Source organism: Denticeps clupeoides, unplaced genomic scaffold, assembly GCF_900700375.1.
Source record: "Denticeps clupeoides unplaced genomic scaffold, fDenClu1.1, whole genome shotgun sequence".
NCBI lineage: Eukaryota > Metazoa > Chordata > Actinopteri > Clupeiformes > Denticipitidae > Denticeps > Denticeps clupeoides.
The window spans coordinates 39712-58283 of NW_021630096.1; the positions used below are offsets into that span (position 1 = coordinate 39712).

At 46.2% G+C, this 18572-nt stretch overlaps 3 protein-coding genes across 6 annotated transcripts; 1 reads left to right on the top strand and 2 right to left on the bottom strand.

Annotated features, from left to right (window-relative positions):
- Positions 1 to 5457: 5457 nt before the first annotated feature.
- On the bottom strand, positions 5458 to 7236 carry LOC114783433 (uncharacterized). 2 transcript variants are annotated; one of them, XM_028968923.1, is made up of 2 exons: positions 6970 to 7236; positions 5458 to 6790 (listed from the first exon to the last, which is right to left on the bottom strand). In XM_028968923.1, exons 1-2 carry the CDS (start codon positions 7154 to 7156, stop codon positions 6309 to 6311), a joined length of 669 nt encoding a protein of 222 aa, XP_028824756.1. In that variant the 5' UTR covers positions 7157 to 7236; the 3' UTR covers positions 5458 to 6308. The 2 variants fall into 2 exon arrangements, with proteins under 2 accessions (XP_028824756.1, XP_028824754.1); XM_028968921.1 differs by having other exon boundaries at positions 5458 to 6796.
- A 179-nt stretch (positions 7237 to 7415) lies between these two features.
- On the bottom strand, positions 7416 to 13458 carry LOC114783414 (transmembrane emp24 domain-containing protein 3-like). Its single transcript, XM_028968897.1, has 3 exons — positions 12885 to 13458; positions 12541 to 12786; positions 7416 to 8070 (listed from the first exon to the last, which is right to left on the bottom strand). Exons 1-3 carry the CDS (start codon positions 13023 to 13025, stop codon positions 7837 to 7839), a joined length of 621 nt encoding a protein of 206 aa, XP_028824730.1. The 5' UTR covers positions 13026 to 13458; the 3' UTR covers positions 7416 to 7836.
- LOC114783413 (N-myc-interactor-like) lies at positions 13121 to 18437 on the top strand. 3 transcript variants are annotated; one of them, XM_028968894.1, is made up of 10 exons: positions 13121 to 13642; positions 13873 to 13945; positions 15706 to 15768; positions 15855 to 16013; positions 16086 to 16202; positions 16318 to 16474; positions 16571 to 16677; positions 16753 to 16939; positions 17014 to 17117; positions 18089 to 18437. In XM_028968894.1, exons 1-10 carry the CDS (start codon positions 13503 to 13505, stop codon positions 18284 to 18286), a joined length of 1305 nt encoding a protein of 434 aa, XP_028824727.1. In that variant the 5' UTR covers positions 13121 to 13502; the 3' UTR covers positions 18287 to 18437. The 3 variants fall into 3 exon arrangements, with proteins under 3 accessions (XP_028824727.1, XP_028824729.1, XP_028824728.1); XM_028968896.1 differs by having other exon boundaries at positions 13557 to 13679; XM_028968895.1 differs by lacking the exon at positions 13121 to 13642 and having other exon boundaries at positions 13791 to 13945.
- Positions 18438 to 18572: the final 135 nt, after the last annotated feature.

Sequence of the window (18572 nt, forward strand, 5' to 3'; positions counted from 1 at the left end):
CTGTAATTCCCATTCCAGACTATGCATTAAATCTGCTGTACATTACTGTATATACTGTAATTCTCATAAAGACTAAACATCAGATCTGCTGTACGTTACTATATATCCTGTAATTCCCATTCCAGACTATGCATCAAATCTGCTGTACATTACTGTATATACTGTAATTCTCATAAAGACTAAACATCAGATCTGCTGTACGTTACTATATATCCTGTAATTCCCATTCCAGACTATGCATTAAATCTGCTGTACATTACTGTATATACTGTAATTCTCATAAAAACTAAACATCAGAATCGCTGTATGTTAGAGAAGTTTTGGACAATGTGCCATACTGGATATATTATAAAACCTGACGGGAGAACCCATCTTACCCATTTTACCACAGGAGAAATCATCTTCTAGCACATCATACATGCAGGCGCCGACCACGACATTTCTTTCCAGGTTCTTCTATACAGAATTGGGGCGAGGTTTTATCAGACTTCACTCTGTATGGGTGTTTGTTATTCATGTACGTCTGCCCCCTCTCTGGACTGCTGTTTCTGTTAAGGTCCAGATTTCTGTCCTCTCTGGCTGTTTCATTCTGGAGGAAACATTCTGCTGTGATATCATCCAAACCTTCACTGGACATCTGCCTTGTTCTCCCAAAACATACACATACACAGGATAAGAATCTGGTTGATGTGACCCATTCCTGTGACAGTGAGGAAGTCTTGTCTATGTCTGTGTGTGTAACTACTTCTGGCTAATCTCGGTTGGTTGTTTTTCTGTCTTCTTCACTCTCTCTCTCTCACTCCCTTGGTCAGGTTTATGTTCCTACTTCTCTGTAAACCTTCACAGCACCTTCTGCATATGTAGGTCAGAAGATGTGGAAATGTGTGTATCCAGTGTGTGACCATCTTGTGGGAGTTCGTATGTGTACATTCCTCCAGAGTTCCCTGTATTTTTTAGACTCTAGAACCTTAATAAATGTGGGTTCCATTCCCACCAAGCCATGCAGAAAAGCCTGTTGATGTGTGTGTGTTCCTGAAGTCATTACTTTTGTGGAAGAGTCTCTTGAGTCCCTGAGAAGGATATTCTGTGAGCCGGGTTGGTGTCCACAGCCCACATCTGGTTGGACTGGAGATAAACTGACCCTGAATGAAGGAACGTCTGGTCATCTGGTACGTTTTATTCTGTGTAATGCGGTATTTTTCAGGATTTTCTGAAGATCTTTTCTGGACTGGAATTGCATTCTGCAGATAAATGATGAAGGATGAGAGAAGCTCTTCTCCTTTCTAATGGTTTCAGAAATGTGATTAACCAACAAGCTGAGATTTAAAAGCCACTGCTGATGTTTAATAGCTTCCGACACAATGCTGATCTATTCTGAGAGAATCCCACCAGGACCTGAAAGAGACCATTAGGAAAATGTGGAGATGGCTTGGCTGCTTTGAGTTGAGTAAATTCCTATCATGAATGTGGAGTTTGGACAAAAGGTGAATTCTTGCAGGACTGATGTGTGCCATGCTCCGTGTCCATTTTATGGGGGAAACAGCAATAAAAATAATAAAAAGCTTGGGATCTGCACTGTAATTCAGGAAGTGTTGATTATGGCCTCCTGCTGGTCCAGGATCTGGGCGCTGGTGGAGGCCCTGAGAGTGAAATGTTTTACCATGAAACCCATTAGAAAGAGTTTCCCATTAGGCTGCAATGGGAAGCCATTAAAATCATTCCGATTAGATTACCAACAGAAACCCATTAACACATTGAGAGCAAACACCATTTACACCATTATGAATTCCTGTAACCTGGGATAAACTCTCTAATGGTGGCTGGGGCTGCTTTCCACTGCAGAATCAGGCTTTTCCAAGTCCTATTTGCCTCATCACGTCCATCCCGTTTTTCCCTGAGCATGGAAGCAGCAGCAGGGTGCAGCATGAGGGTCTCCACCAGTGCTGGAGTAGCATGTTCTCCTGACCTTGATTTTCAACTGACACACTGGAAAAGACCAAAGAGCATGCTGAGAGCAGAAGTGGTGAATCAGTGAAGAAGGTTGAGGCAGCGCTCCACCCGGTTCCTGACAGCCTTTTGGTTCTGATGCACCTGGCCTCTTTCCAGTACGACCCCGATCACCCCTCCACCCGTCCAGCACACAGCAGCAACCTACAGAGCTGAGAGATGAAAATCCTCAATGAGTTCCAGTGTTCTCCACCAACCTCAGCACCCTCCACACACATGGTGCCAGAAAGTAGTTTTTTTGCCTATTGAAGTAAATGAAGGATCATTTTTACAAAGGTTATGTTAGGTATGATCTACATAATGATGATCTACAGTGGTGTCCTGAACAGCTCCATTCACCTCATCGTTGTAGGTAACAGAGGCTCCGCTTTATTTTTAGGAGAAGCGGGTATAACATGGGTTCATGTACTGGATCTGACCTGACCCCCATCACCTCATCCCACCTACACCCTCAATTTCCCCCTCTGGAAACCACACAGCTTTCTGAGCAGGGGAACCCAGTGGAGGAGGCAATAAGCTTTGCTTCAAAGTGCCCAGCCTGGGCTGTCAGGTGGATGGAGAACACTGGTTCTCAGAAAGACTTTCTGAGTCTGAAGATCTTCAGCCCCACTGAAGCCCCCACAACCTGAGAAACCCACCTGCTCTACCGCAGCATAAACGAGGTGGACAGAGGAACCACATACCTTCAATTCTCCTGAATAAGCAACAACCTTCAGAAAGACATGGTCCAAAATAGTTCAACACAAAGGAACCAATTTGAAGCCAAATCAATATAATTTCTGAAAATTAAACAAACCTTCGTATTTCTAACAAACACACACACACACACACATCGGTGGCCTAGCGTTTCAGGTCACAAACTGCCAAGGTGCCACTGAGGTCCCCTTGATGAAGGTACTGTCCCCACACACTGCTCCCTGGGCGCCTGTCATGGTGCCCACTGTCACCAAGGGTGATGGTTAAATACAGAGGACACCATGTGTGTCACCATGTGCTGCACTGCAGTGTTTCACAATGACAATCACAACCAACCAAAATCAAGTACAGACTGATATTCTGTAAAAAGTTCAGGGATTGGACTGTGGAGGTCTGGAGTAAAGTCAGTTTCTCTGATTGTTTGTGGCATCTGGAAAAATGATTGTCTGGAGAAGAGAAGGTGACGCCACCATCAGTCCTGTCTCGTACCAGCAGTAAAGCATCCTGAGACCCTTCATGTGTGGGGCTGCTTCTCACTCACAATTTTACCCCAGAACACAGCCATGAATAAAGAACCAAGGTAGAACCAGGTACCAAAACTTCCTCCAACAGCAACTTCTCCCAACCATCCAAGACCAGTCTGGTGAAGAACGATGCCTTTTCCAGCTTGATGGACCATCGTGCCATGAGGCCAAAGTGAGAACTAAGTGGCTCGGAGAACAAAACATTGACATTTTGGTTCCATGGCAGGAAACTCCCCGGAACTTTAATCCAACGGAGAACTTGTGGTCAAACCTCAAGAGGCGGCTGGACAAACAAAAACCCACAAATTCTGACAAACCCCAAGCACTGGTTATGAAGGAACGGGGCGCCGTCAGTCAGGATTTGGCCCAGAAGTTCATTGATGTAATTGTCAAAACAATCCTTTAAAACTTATAAAATGTAATTATACTTCAATACACAACAGAATAAACCCACAAAAAGATCTAAATACATGAAATCAAGTATTTGTGTCATTCTCAAAACTGTACGACTGTATTTTTGTGTTTATTGTGTCTCATTTTCTGTCTTTAACTACACGCCTCACACCTTAAATTCCGTTGTTCCTTGAAAAACGAGAATGACATTCAAGATTGATCTCATCTTATCCCAGGTTTCATTCCCCTACAACATCCCAAAACGCTACACAAGAACCAGCCGCTCTTATTCATTTCTTCACCTGGCAGATGCTGCCATCTAGTGACCAGCTACTGATCCCACGGTTCCAACATCTCCACCGGTGAGGTTTGAAAGGAGGGAAAGCTGGACTGAGATCTTCTTCTCCTCTGGATATCTGTTTTAGGCTGCATATGCTACAGTGTTCCATCGCCCACCACCCAGTGCTGGAGAACCCGGCTGGAACTGAGAGAAGAACCGGATCTTCACGGTTTGAAGCCCAACGCATCATTTGATTTAAAGAAGAGACATCTGTAGAGGAATCAGAAATGATTCTAGTTTAACCGGTGTGTTGACTGGGGGTTGGTAGTAACCGGGTGGGTTTTACACTCTCCTCTAAACCAGGTATTTTCAGCTGCTGGTTGGCTGGTGATCTTCACATCCTGTGTGGGCAGAATGCTTCTGGAATCTCAGTACATTCAGCTCTTATTCACTGCCAGTCTTTTCTTCTTCTGCTGCCGCCTGGGCCCTGAGGCAACCGACACTGAAATTCTGATGAATAGGGCGGCACAATTAATGAAATTTAAATCACAATTATGATTTAGCCTGCCGTGATTAAATTAAGATGATTGTCGGAGATTAAAATAACCCACCACCAGGGGGCGAACAAAAGCATAGACTGAGTGGCAACCCCAAACTGTGCCAGAGTGACACATGCACGGAGTGTCCCTCATTTGGGGTTGAAAAAGGCAACCCTAATAGATATATACACCATAGATATGTACAGCATAGAAATATACACCATATATATACATATACACACACACACACACACACACACTAGGTTGCATTCTCTCAGCATGCAGCCATTCCGGCATCTGACGCTACGAGCGGAAATACACGACTTTAGTGCTGTAATAACAAGCAAACGAAGAGTCAAGGCATAACATTTTATTAACTTGTATGTTAGGAAATTTTGTTTGACAAATAAAGTTTATTCATGTTACAGACCAGAGCATCAGTCGTCCTGTCCCCACCCCACAGGATTGTTCTGTCCCCTCTATTGCATAGTTAGTTCAGTGTCTATAGTTCTGGACAAATCTATACAAAATGTACCTGCCCTGTCTGGAGTTATTTTTTCCAAATAAGCAGGTAAATGGATCTTTCATATTAAATCTTTAAAAAACAGAGACCCGAACATCATCTCTTAAGACAGAAAATGTTGATAGGATGGTTTTATCGCCAAAAATCTGAAAGCCTTGTTTACTTACTGTTTAAAATAGAAAGCTCAATAAAAATGCATTTTACCTAAAACAAAGAATAAATGTGACTAATAATTGTGATTACAATATTGATAAATATAATTGTGATGATAATTTTGGCCATAATCGCACAGCCCTAATTCCTCATGCTTCTCCATCAAGCTACCACTCATATTCATGAAGACCATTTATTATTGTGCTGAGAATGGCAAAAAAGAACATGTCTTACGTTAAAGACCGCCACGCGAAGACCGTCAAACGTAAAGAAACAACGGAGTGGTCAGTCCGAAGGCAGTACCACATTAAAGAATTCCCATTTTACAAATTCCATGCCCACAGCTGTGACCAATGCCCGGACAGACCCATCAAAATTTCCCCTGGAATTTTGGCTTCTAGTTGTGATGATAATTTTGGCCATAATCGCACAGCCCTAATTCCTCATGCTTCTCCATCAAGCTACCACTCATGTTCATGAAGGTTTTAAGTCAAAATATTTTGATGATGTACCAGCCTGATGACTAGAGAGCCCAGCTACTAGAGAGCAGTCCAGTAGTCCAGTTTAGAGATGACCAGCGACTAGTCAATACTGATTACATGCAACTCCACATTGGCCAGATTAGCTGGTTAAGCCTGGAACTTCTCTTTGCCTCTTCTGAAGAAGCGCATTTCATGGTGGAAGAACTCCACAGACCAGGAAAAATACCTGCTGTCAAATGTGGTGGAGGTTCCATCATGCTGTGTGACCAGTTCAATTTAATTATGCATATTTTCTGTTAATCCCATCAATATAATGCCAAAACTGAAATATTACTGTTTAAATATTGTATGAAAGATATTAAAAAGTTGTTGGTATTTTTACAGATCATTGAAAATAAATATTAATAATCCAGAATATGAGCCGGTCTTCCCTCTTTACTTAATAGGCGTGGTTTCCACATGAACCACAAGCTACCTGCCTGTCTCACATCAAACACGTCCTACCTGCCTGTCTCACATCGATCTATTGAGGTCTTCAGCATTGGTCCACTGACCATTCACCCTCCTGATTGGCCAGATGGGACAGCCGCTGTCTCGTCTCCTGGTCTTCTCAGCTTCAGAACTCTCTATGTTGCTAATTCAACTAATTCAAATTCTACTAACAGCCTACTAATGTTAAGGTCCCGTCCCCTACGATGTTAGTCTAACTTTTTACTTTTTGATCAAGTGGCCACCCACCCAGCGGAGTTTACAGGCAGCCCAGCGGCGGAGTGGACAGAAGAAGTTGTAGTGAAGGTCCTGGAGCTCGGGCCAGCGGCGGACATCTCTAAGGAACCCCACATCCAGCTCGGACTCCACCAGCGCAACCACAAGTAGGAGAAAAGCCAGGAACAAACTGGTCGTCACAACAATCAGCCATACCACCCTGCCTACCGATGTCCCCTCTGCTGTGACCAAGGAGGCTGGAGAAGCCAGGGGCGGGGTGTGGCTCTGGCTGCTCTGCCCAGCTGACCTCCTGCCTGGCCTGGTTGCTGGGCTCCGTGCTTTGGGATCTAAAGGCTTCTGGTCCAGAGTGGGCGGGGCTCTGAAATCAGGGCAGCTGGGCTCCCCAGACAATCCCGCCTCTCCATCAGCCAGTGCTGCTTCTGTGTGGGCGGAGATGGGCGGGGCCAAGACCCTGTCCTTCAGAGAGTCTAGACCTGACATGGAAATAGAAAAAAGCTTTCTCCTCCTACAGGTCCTGTGTGAGTTCGTGTGTCAGTCAGCTTGTCCAGTACGAATTTATGCAAGAAGCCATTTCTCTGCTTTCCGTCTGAATAAACAGACATAAACAGTATAGTGAGTGTGTGTGTGTGTGTGTGTGTGTGTTTACCTGGCTCATTGCTGGCTGCAGGGGTGGAGTCAGGGAGGCGGGGACAGAGAGGCAATGCACCCAGCGCTTTACCCAGAATCCTCGGCCCCAATGTCACCACACGGACCCTGAGGTTGCGGTAGCAGTGATTGATCATCCGCAGATGAACGTTCACCTTAGTTTTAATTTGGATCAGACACTTCACCATGACGACGCACGAGCAGCAGCAGGAGGACGGAGAAACGTATGGAGCTTCGTTTATCTCTGGTCTCTGCTGTCCTGCGTCTCTCTCTCTCTCACACACACGCAGTCAAATATGGAGACCAGATATTAATAGAGCTGCAAATACCGGAACAACAGGGTCAAGGTAGTGTGTGTGTGTGTGTGTGTGTGTACATGTGACAGCAGTTGTCTTACCTCCTTTTTTTTTACCAGAGAGAAATAATGGTTGAACGTAAAAAAAAATGCTCAGTTTGTTTTTTTTATTTCAGTCACTTTTACACCCACAGAACCTCCAACATCATTTATCAGAAACAAACCTGCAAACTGCTGGACATGTACAGAGACAGACGTTTCACAGGGGTCACAGGGGTCACAGGTAAAAGAAGCCACACTGGTTCTGACCAACCACGGCGGGCGGGGTTCTCAAATCTTCTGGCTGCAGTTTGACCCACAGGATGGTGCTCTGACATTTATAGAAATCATCAGATAATCAGCAAAACACAAGCAATGTAACAATCTGTCCATATCTGCCTTCATTACATATTCCAGGATATTGCTGTTTCACTCAACGAGCACAGCAAAATATAATACAAACTTCTTTTACACACACACACACACACACACACACACACACACACACACACACACACACACAGGTGTTTGTGTTCAGGTGTTGGTGGCCACGCTGCTCTTCTTATCAATGAAGAAGCTCCTCAACATGAGCACCTGCCCGATGCTGACCACAAACAGGATGATGGTCTCTCCAACCGACCAATAGGAAATGCGCTGATTGAGATCCTCTGCCCTGATTCGGTCCTGGGCCTCGCGGAGGCGGTACCAAGTCTGAGAGTCCACCACCACCTTCAGGATCTCATGGATGGAGAGACACGCAGATTCCATCTGAGAATAAACACACACACACACATCATATGTAATACAAACTGTTGTGGGATTTCTGTGTGTGTGTGTGTGTGTGTGTGTCACCCAGTCTAATCACTAATGTTTGCAGAAGCAAACCTGGGGTCTCAATTTTATACACCTGTGGTCATGGAAGTCAGAGGAACAAACCTTTGGAGGGGTGGTGGTAGCCTGGTGAGTAACACACTAACTTATAACTTATAAACTAACAGAGCAGAACGTCCCAGGTTCAAACCCCACTGAATACAATCATGTCCCTGAGGAAGAGTGTCTCCAGGGGGACGGTCACTGTAACAACTGACTAAGTCGCTCTGGATAAGGACGTCTGGTAAATGCTGGAAATGTTTCCCAAGACGCTACACGCTCTCACTCTAACCCTAACCCTAGACTTATTCGAGGGTACATCCCAATACAATATATTACATATTTGATAAAACATCAGAAGTAAGGCCCCTCCCAGATTATGTCCTAAAGAAGCATTTGGTTATGAGCTTTACCTGAAATTAATAAAGATTCACTATAAAAAAAGAGCAATATTAAAGAAATACAACCCACAAAATATTTAAACCACATAATTCCAATATTTTCTCACGTTATATATTGAGATGTCCACTGATTATTATAAACAAGACAAAATGGTGGACATTTATGACCATAACCGCGCCTTCAATATGGAGCTCCACAAGGAGAAGGATTCTGTCAATCAACCTCAAGTGGACAAACTAATGAAGATGTTTATGGAAATCCCAAAAAAACATCAGTCTCAAATTGAGCAGCTCCAGGAGATCGGTGGAATTTACCAGGCGTTTCAGGAGGAGAAAGAGCCGCAGAACCAGAGAGTCGAAAAGCTGTGTTTATTGAGGAGCTGGGCAAGTTTCAGAGAGGTAGAAAGAGACGGTGGACCAGGATGTCCAAACCTGGCTTAATGAGGACCAGATAGTTCAGGAGGAGTAAGAGCCGTAGAACCAGGAGATAAAACACCTGTTTAAAGAGAATCATATAGTTCAGAAGGAGAAAGAGCTGCAGAACCAGGATGTCCAAACCTGCTTAATGAGGAGCGACAGGTTCATGAGGAGAAAGAGCATTGCAGAACCAGGGAGACCGGGGGTTATAGTTCGAAGGAGAAAGAGCTGCAGAACCAGGATGTCCAAAACCTGCTTAATGAGGAGCGACAGGTTCATGAGGAGAAAGAGCTGCAGAACCAGGAGATAAAACACCTGTTTAAAGAGAATCATATAGTTCAGAAGGAGAAAGAGCTGCAGAACCAGGATGTCCAAAACCTGCTTAATCAGGAGAAGATAGTTCAGGAGGAGAACGAGCCGCAGAACCAGGATGTCCTTGATGAGGAGCAGCATCAGCAGTCATACATGGACTTAGCTGGTGTCATGCTTCAAGACCCCTCCAAGGACTATCAGATTCTAGAATGCATCGGGGAAGGAGGATCTGGCCAAGTTCACAAAGCCAGGAATCTCAAAACCGGTCACTTGGTTGCAATGAAGATTCAAGAGTGGACCCATAAGAACTTCAAGAAGTTCATGATAGAGTCTCTGTTACTGCAGAGTTTAGTCCACCAAAACATCCCTAAGCTCATGGGCATGTACTCCTGGAAAGGAAAGTTGTACATCTGCATGGAGCTTTACGCAGGTGGAGATCTGGACGACTTCTACACGAGGATGGGGTCCTTGAAAGAAAGCCAACTAGCATTTGTGGCAAAAGAAGTCCTGGAGACTCTCCTTTATCTCCACCAGAAAGGTTACATGCACAGGGACATCAAACCACCTAATATTTTACTGACTGATGCTGGTGAGGTCCGGCTTGTGGATTTTGGTCTGATGTTAAAGATCAAGAAGAAGTGCAAAGACAGAGCTGGAACCATTCCTTACGTTGCCCCAGAGATCGCGTTAGAATACTTCAGTGATGGCTTCAATGAAAAATGTGATGTGTGGTCTGTGGGAATGACATTACTAGAGCTGGCTGAAGGTGGTTCTTATCTCCTCGGTACCAGCAAGAATTCCATTTTGGAGGACTTGGCGGAAATGATGGAAGTGCCTAGGTTGACAAAGAGGGATAAATGGTCTCCAGTATTTCGCAGTTTTCTGGAGGACGCCCTGACCCTGGATCCGGCAATGAGACCGAGTGTTGAGGTGCTTCTCCAGCACGACTTCCTGAGAAACGTGCGGCGTAAAACATCACCACTGAAGTGGCCCCTGCGCCGCTGGAAATTCCTGGTGAAGATCAGGAAATTCTTCAACAAGGCCAAACAAAGTGACAACGTATGATTCCATTTTATTCAAACCTTCACAGCCCGTTGGTTGACCAGGTTTGTTTAAATGTGCTTCTATATGGATTAAATGTCAGTGGAGATTTGTGTTGGATTCTGAAGTGAAGGAGGAGGCGTCTGGGAGGACTAAAGGGGCCACAAAAGGACCTGCTGAGATCATTTCAGTGATCCTCTCGTTAACAGTTTAGTTTAGTGTGTATCTACATTCTATATATATATAATCTTTGTATTTTTTCTTTTATGATTGCACTATGGGTGTGTGTGTATTATTTCAATACACGGTATACTGTGTGTACTGTTGTACTGACAATAAACTAATCTTGAATCTTGAAAGTGAGAGTGTTGATGGGCACAAGGCAAGAGATCATTCTGTCCTGGTGAAATCATTGTTCTTCCTCGGTTAACTGTGGTGACCTGCAAGGAAACATCTTCAGTCACCAATGTGTTGCATAAAAAGGGCTTCACAGGCAAGAATATTGCTGCTACTAAGATTACACCTAAATGACAAGGAGATCCGGCTGCGGGATCGAGGTGCCACCAGTGCAGAGCTTGCTCAGGAATGGCAGCAGGCGGGTGTGAGGGCATCTGCATGCACAGTGAGGAGAAGACTTTTGGAGGATGGCCTGGTGTGAAGAAGAAACCACTTCTCTCCCAGAAAAACATCAAGTACAGGCTGATATTCTGTAAAAAGTTCAGGGATTGGACTGTGGAGGTCTGGAGTAAAGTCAGTTTCTCTGATTGTTTGTGGCATCTGGAAAAATGATTGTCTGGAGAAGAGAAGGTGACGCCACCATCAGTCCTGTCTCGTACCAGCAGTAAAGCATCCTGAGACCCTTCATGTGTGGGGCTGCTTCTCACTCACAATTTTACCCCAGAACACAGCCATGAATAAAGAACCAAGGTAGAACCAGGTACCAAAACTTCCTCCAACAGCAACTTCTCCCAACCATCCAAGACCAGTCTGGTGAAGAACGATGCCTTTTCCAGCTTGATGGACCATCGTGCCATGAGGCCAAAGTGAGAACTAAGTGGCTCGGAGAACAAAACATTGACATTTTGGTTCCATGGCAGGAAACTCCCCGGAACTTTAATCCAACGGAGAACTTGTGGTCAAACCTCAAGAGGCGGCTGGACAAAAAAAAACCCACAAATTCTGGCAAACCCCAAGCACTGGTTATGAAGGACGGGGCGCCGTCAGTCAGGATTTGGTTGACAGCATGTCAGTTTATTTCCATAAACTTGATGTAATGTCAAAAAATTCCTTTTAAACACTGTTATCTTACACCTACAAACCAGCAAGAGACAGCAAGTCACCTCGCCGAGGAAACACACACCAACACAATGATGGCATGCAAACTGGCCTGTGTGTGTGTGTGTGTGTGTGTGTGTGTGTATATACGGGGCGTGTGCGAGCATGTACATGGTGTGTGTGTGTGTATACGGTGTTTGTGTGCGTGTATTCGGGGCGTGTGTGTGTGTGTGTGTGTGTGTGTGTATATACGGGGCGTGTGCGAGCATGTACATGGTGTGTGTGTGTGTGTGTGTATACGGTGTGTGTGTGCGTGTATACGGGGCGTGTGTGTGTGTGTGTGTGTGTGTGTGTGTGCGTGTATACAGGGCGTGTGGGTGCGCTTGCGAGCATGTACATGGTGTGTGTGTATACGGTGTTTGTGTGCGTGTATTCGGGGCGTGTGTGTGTGTGTGTGTGTGTGTGTGTGTGTGTGTGTATATACGGGGCGTGTGCGAGCATGTACATGGTGTGTGTGTGTGTATACGGTGTTTGTGTGCGTGTATTCGGGGTGTGTGTGTGTGTGTGTGTGTGTGTATATACGGGGCGTGTGCGAGCATGTACATGGTGTGTGTGTGTGTGTGTGTGTGTGTGTATACGGTGTGTGTGTGCGTGTATACGGGGCGTGTGTGTGTGTGTATATACGGGGCGTGTGTGCGCGCGCGAGCATGTACATGGTGTGTGTGTGTGTATACGGTGTTTGTGTGCGTGTATTCGGGGTGTGTGTGCGCGTGTATTCGGGGTGTGTGTGTGTGCGTGTATATACGGGGCGTGTGCGAGCATGTACATGGTGTGTGTGTGTGTGTGTGTGTGTATACGGTGTGTGTGTGCGTGTATACGGGGCGTGTTTGTGTGTGTGTGTGTGTGTGTGTGTATGTAAGACCTGTGTAAGCGCTGTTCCTCTGTTCATGTCGGGCAGTAGGGGGCGCTCCTCTCCGAACCTGAAGTCCAGGTATATGGTTTTGTGGGAGAAGGTGGAGAACTCGTTGCTGAAACAGACCCTGTAGACCCCCTTGGTGCTGGTGGTATGGGAGAAGCTGTCGTACTGCTTCTTGCGCTCCTGGTACAGGACGCGGTCACCGGGGTCCGACACGACGCAGTCCACGTCGTAGTTCCCTCCAGCGATCACCTGGGGGCCAGAGAAGCAAGGACACGAAGACACGTCATCACACGCAGAGCGGCCGCGGGATGAAACGGGACGAATGTCGCCGCGATCAGACGTGTGACCTGGAAGTCGACGTGGAACTGCTCCCCGCTCTCCAGCTCCTCGTAAAAACACTGCTTCTCGTTGTCCGGTAACTCGAACGTTAATTCGGTGGAGGCGGCGGCGCGGGCGAGCAGCGGCAGCAGCAGGAGGAATAACGTCATCCTGCTCGGTTTATTCTGGAACCAGGAACGACCCTTCAACAACTCGCAGCTGAAGTCGCAAAAACAAAGTTCATCCTCAACACGCCTGACGTGGCGCTCAGCACCTGAGGGTGGGCGGGGCAGCGGCCGCCGGGGTTGCCAGATTCCCGCGGGGAACCACGCCGTAAGGCGCGGCCCGGTCTTCGTTTAAAACAGACGGACTTGGCAACACGGCGTTTATTCAGCAGGTCGAGGTCAAAGGCGGAAGTTTTACAACCGGGTCACACTTCTGCTGGAACAGTCATAATAAAAGTCCGACTTTTATAATAACGGAACCGATCAAACCAACAAAACAATTAGGTTCATTTTAGTGGACACCGAACATTTGAAGTGAAAATGAAGTGATTGTCATTGTTAAACACAGCACACGGTGACACAGTGACATGGTGAAACGTGTCCTCTGTATTTATCCATCACCCTTGGTGAGCAGTGGGCACCATGACAAGCGCCCGGGGAGCAGCGTGTGGGGACAGGACCTTCATCAAGGGGACCTCAGTGGCACCTTGGCGGCTCGGGATTCGAACCCACAACCTTCTGATTATGGGGCCGCCACCGCTGGCCAAAAACTTCTCTCAGAAGTGGGATTTTAACAGCATTTACACTTTACATATAATGGTACAATATCAAGTACATTTAAATACGATTTTATAATAATACCACAATAAAAAATGACATGAATAATACATTAGTAAAATATAATTTTACATTTTGGGCCATCCCCAAAAGATCAGGAACAAAACACTTTCGACGCGTCTCTTTTCTGTTTTCACTTTCTGTTCTGCTCACTTTCGTTTTTCCTGACGCGCAGATTTCAGATCAACACGGACCCGCGTTCCACGTTTAATCTCACGATGGAGGAGAGTTTCACGTCCAGAACCGCGGTAAGCATGTCAAACGCGAATCGTCAGTCGAGTGTAAACCGAGAATAAATCCGTAGCCACGTCACGTCACGAAAGTGGGGAAATGAAAAGTCAGAATAATGTTTTTTTTCCACATAAACACACCAATGCACCAAGATTACTGGGGATTTCCTCTCCGATCTAACCTCAGGTAACCAACAGCGTCTTCAGTTGGACACTGAACGTCACCTTAGCCGAACATCTGGTCCCTGCAGATTCAGGAACTTCTGAGATTTGGGCTCGTTGTGGCACCTGCAGTCCAGTGGATTGGCAATGTGATTCCACAACCTCCATGACCTGATAAGGACCTTTCAGTGTGCCACATCCTCGCCCTTTCCCCTTCGACGAGGACACACGCAGGCCCTCCCGACCATGAGTAAGGAAATAGGGGGAGAACTGTGTGCTGGCATACGTCGTGGTGTTGTAAGCAAGCGCCACCTGCTTGACATGCCCATCCATTTCACCCCCACGGTCCAGACAGGGTCCAGAAGCGGCAGCTGATCAATCAGCATTGAAGGGCGTGGTCCAAGTCTTTGTTATCCCCAGCAGCCGACAGAGGCCTTGACTCAGCTCAGCTTCAAATTGGCAACCCAGGTGGCTCTGCAACCGCTTGGGCACGAACCAGCACATAATCCTCAAAGAGGGGGACTGTGCCACTGTATGTGCATTCTGAAAGAACACATTTGTTGAAAGCACATATCTATTTCCTCAAATGGCCTCAGACCCCCCATGGGGAGCCTGGCATGCCACTGTTGGCACTGTTCTCACCAGTTCTTAATGTCCCTGAATGTCCCGTACCACGACCCGCAGAGCTGTCGTAAATGTGGAAATTGTGCATCGCATAAAAATGAACTTGAATTGTGAGAACTGAATTTCCCTCACATTTTAAGGGATGTAAAATGCAGTTTCAGTTTCCTGGGAATTCACATGCAATTTAATACGTTCAGATTCAGTTCGTACACGTCACGTAAGCGAGCTGACGGGAGAACGAAGCGCAGAGGCGGGACATACTGCAAACAATGATTTATTAATAAGGAAACAAAAGGGGAGAACAGAAACAAACCCGCAGGCGTGTGGCGATTGCCAGAGCTCATAAAATGTTGCATCCTCGATGGGCTGCTCAACTAGTCCTTCTAACCAGGCTCCAGCCATGGAGCCCTGATGTCAACCAGGTGGGTTTCCAGGTGCACCCAATCATGCAGTACAATTCAATTCAGATTCAAATATATTCAGTTCAATTTAAGTTTCTACTGGAACAAATCTCTGCCCCTACACTCCTTGTAAATGAATGAATGTCTATCAGGGCCAAGGTGGAATACAGAATTAAAGATGTGATTTTTATTCATCAGACATGTAATTATGACCGAGCTATGAATAAATTGATAGAGAAGTGGATTTTGAAAGTATAGCATCATTTTATGTTCAAAATAGTGTTCAAGGGTGTTAGTAGCCTAGTGATTAACACACTCGGCTATGAACCACTTTTGTGGTTCATACCATTGTGTCCCTGAGCAAGACACTTAACCCTGAGTGTCTCCAGGGGGGGACTGTCCCTGTAAATGCTGTAAATGTAAATGGTATAGAAATGGAAGAGTGATTGTGCTAGAATAGATCCAATACTGATACCTATGTAGCATCATATAGTATCGATATTTAGGACTGATGATTACCTGGAACAAACCTGTGTTCTGTAGTAGAACCTTGAATTATAATAACTGTAATAATCTGTGTTTGGTTGGCAGCTTGTGAGCATTTCAGAGGAACAGCAGCTGGTCCAGGCTGGAGAAGATCTGCTGAAGTGGAAGGTGCTGCCTTGTGGTGAAACCAATGACAATATTGACACTACTAGAACACAAAGAGCCATCAAACATTTCTGCATTCATCTGTCTAGGTAATGCTGGAGAAAGCAGAGGAGGAGAAGTCAAGGCTCCTCCTGGAGAAACTAGATGCTGAGGACGAAAAGAAAAAGGCTCAGGAAGCAATGCATCTCTGTCTCCAGGAACAGGAGCAGCTGGAGGGGAAATACAGCAAAATGTTGAAGGACATGCAGGTAAATATATCAGAATAACCCTGCATTGAAGGGCTGATGATTCCATTTGACGGTTCTGATTCTGCTGCTAAGGAACAGACCGAAGGTCTTCAGAAGGAGAATAAAGACCTGACGGTGAAACTAGAGGTCTTTCAGGAGAAGATGAGGACCAAAACAGAGGAGACAGCTTCTCTCAAACAGAGGTTCAAGGTGTGTGCTCAGTGTCCAGACCTCATTCAGACCAAAAGTAGATAAAAGTTCTGACCCAGGAGAGTTCCGCCCCTTCTCGTTGTACTCTACTCCTCTGGTTCCATTTTGTTGTCAGATTAAAGCTGAAATTCCAGAGAAGCGAGTGAAGTTCACTGGCCCAGAGGATCACGGGGACTCAAGTGAGGAGACTACCGGGATCTTTACCATTACCCAGAGACCCTCGTTTCTCCTGCAGGGCGGTGAGGCACTCATCACATTCGAGGAGGAAAAGGGTAAGTGATGTTCTGCAGAGGCCTGCTGTTCTTTACTCTTATTTATTCTTCTACTGTACTGAGGCCTTAGTTGACCTCCATTTTTTTCTGGTCTAGTGGCCGACCAGATACTGCGCCTGGCCAAGTGTCAGGTGACTTGTGACAAGAACAAGATGAGTGTGAAGCCACTCTGCCTGACTCTGGAGCCTTCCGTCAAGTTTGAGGTGCGGTTCCTCAGATGTTCCGAAGGCAGGCAGTTCTGCTGGTTCTGCTTCTAACTGTGGATGTCTGTGTTTTAGGTGCATCTTAGTGTCTCCAAGAGGATGGTACAGTTTTGGAATGCACCGCCAGTCCTGCCAGAGGAACGTATGAAGGACAGGTTGGAGATGAGCTTCTCCCGCCCGAGCCGTGGTGGGGGAGAGGTGGAGAAGGTCTGGTACGATAAGAACGCAGGCAGCGGGCGGATCCTGTTCCTCAGCAGTGGGGGTGTGTGTGTGTCCTGACATTACAGCACATTGGTGGAATAATGCACGTCTCATTATGTCATTTCCTTCTGTCAGTTGCTGAGAACCTGGTCCTGAAGAGGAAGTTCGGTGTTGATGCCAACCGGGAGATGATGGTTGATGTTGCTCCACTTTACCAGTACAAGCTCCGCAAGTTCCAGGTCAACTCTGCTTCTCTGTGTGTGTATGTGTGTGTATGTGTGTGTGTGTGGAGATTTTAGTGTCACGTCCACGGGCTGACGGGGGAAGGAAGCGCAGAAACGGGACATACTGGGAACAATGATTTATTAACACAAACACAAAAAGAAAAAAAAAGAAAAAAAAAACGGGCAGTGGTGTCCTAGCGGTTAAGGAAGCGCCCCCGTAATCAGAAGGTTTTCTGAGGTCCCACTGAGCAAAGCACCGTCCCCACACACTGCTCGCCAGGCGCCTGTCATGGCTGCCCACTGCTCACCAAGGGTGATGGGTTAAATGCAGAGGACAAATTTCACTGTGTGCACTGTGTGCTGTGCTGCTGTGTATCACATGTGACAATCACTACACTTTACACATTACACATTACACACAAAGGGGAAAAACAAAGGAAACCAACAAAAACGAACCCGCAGGCGTGTGCCGCTTGCCAGGAGCTGAAAACAGACATGAAGTATGTAAAAGATTCCACATCAACGCTGGACTGTTGCATTCAGGTTTTATGGAGTCCTGATCCATTAAAGTGAAGTGATAGTCATTGTGATGCACAGCACACGGTGACACGGTGAAACGTGTCCTCTGTATTTAACTGTATTTGCGTCTGTACGTGTACGTACGGAAGAGTCTTTTCCCTCGAAATCGAGCCATCAGGAACATTGTTTAAGAAGCAGCGTTAACAAAAACTGGACTTTTATTTGGTGATTATCCAGTATTTTGTGTGTGGTTTTGACCAATCAGCTGCCAGAAACACAAACACGTGGAATAACTGGACCTGGATGATCATTTTCCCGACGTTCAACATACTTGTAGTTCAGTTGTATTCAGACACGACAGTCAGATTCCACTCGGGATTGGAGACACGGTCTAAAAGATCATGTTCTAGTATCCAGGCGGAAACTTTCATTTAAATTAATCAGAAACCCCTCTGTTATCACCACAGACGTACTGCGGGGCTCCCAGACGGACTGTCCTGCTGCGGGGGGTTGAAGATGTGATGGAGGAGGAGGACCTGCAGGACCACCTGGAGATTCACTTTCAGAAGCCCAGCAACTATGGAGGTGAGGTGGAGAGCATCCGCTACGTCTCCACCGGGAAGGAGCTGCTCGCCTTCTTCAGTGAAGACACAGCTGAGGCTTAGAAGCAATTCAGACCTTCTACTGTCTGTGTAGACCTCTGGTTCTGATCTGTTTTCTTCCTCAGTGGATTCGACTGTGTGGTTTCCATGTAATGGACTGTTGTAAAGATTTTCTGTTTTATTCTGAAGGAAAAATAAAAAGATTTGGGGTGAATGTTTGTATTGGGCTGGCTTTCTGACAGCAGCTGCACACCTCTGGTGGATTCCTGGGACCTTCAGGCTGAATGGGCGGGTTTCCTCGACAGAACCGTGACCCAGTGACCTTCACCTTGACGTTGGACGAGTCGTT

Coding starts and splice junctions, on each gene's coding strand:
- LOC114783414 (XM_028968897.1), bottom strand. CDS start 13,025: ATGACGTTATTCCTCCTGCTGCTGCCGCTGCTCGCCCGCGCCGCCGCC. Junction 12,787..12,884: donor AGTTCCACGTCGACTTCCAG/GTCACACGTCTG, acceptor TCTGGCCCCCAG/GTGATCGCTGGAGGGAACTA. Junction 8,071..12,540: donor GAGGAACAGCGCTTACACAG/GTCTTACATACA, acceptor GTTTATTCTCAG/ATGGAATCTGCGTGTCTCTC.
- LOC114783433 (XM_028968921.1), bottom strand. CDS start 7,156: ATGGTGAAGTGTCTGATCCAAATTAAAACTAAGGTGAACGTTCATCTG. Junction 6,797..6,969: donor TGCAGCCAGCAATGAGCCAG/GTAAACACACAC, acceptor TTTCCATGTCAG/GTCTAGACTCTCTGAAGGAC.
- LOC114783413 (XM_028968894.1), top strand. CDS start 13,503: ATGACAAGCGCCCGGGGAGCAGCGTGTGGGGACAGGACCTTCATCAAG. Junction 15,769..15,854: donor AAGATCTGCTGAAGTGGAAG/GTGCTGCCTTGT, acceptor TCATCTGTCTAG/GTAATGCTGGAGAAAGCAGA. Junction 16,014..16,085: donor AAATGTTGAAGGACATGCAG/GTAAATATATCA, acceptor TCTGCTGCTAAG/GAACAGACCGAAGGTCTTCA.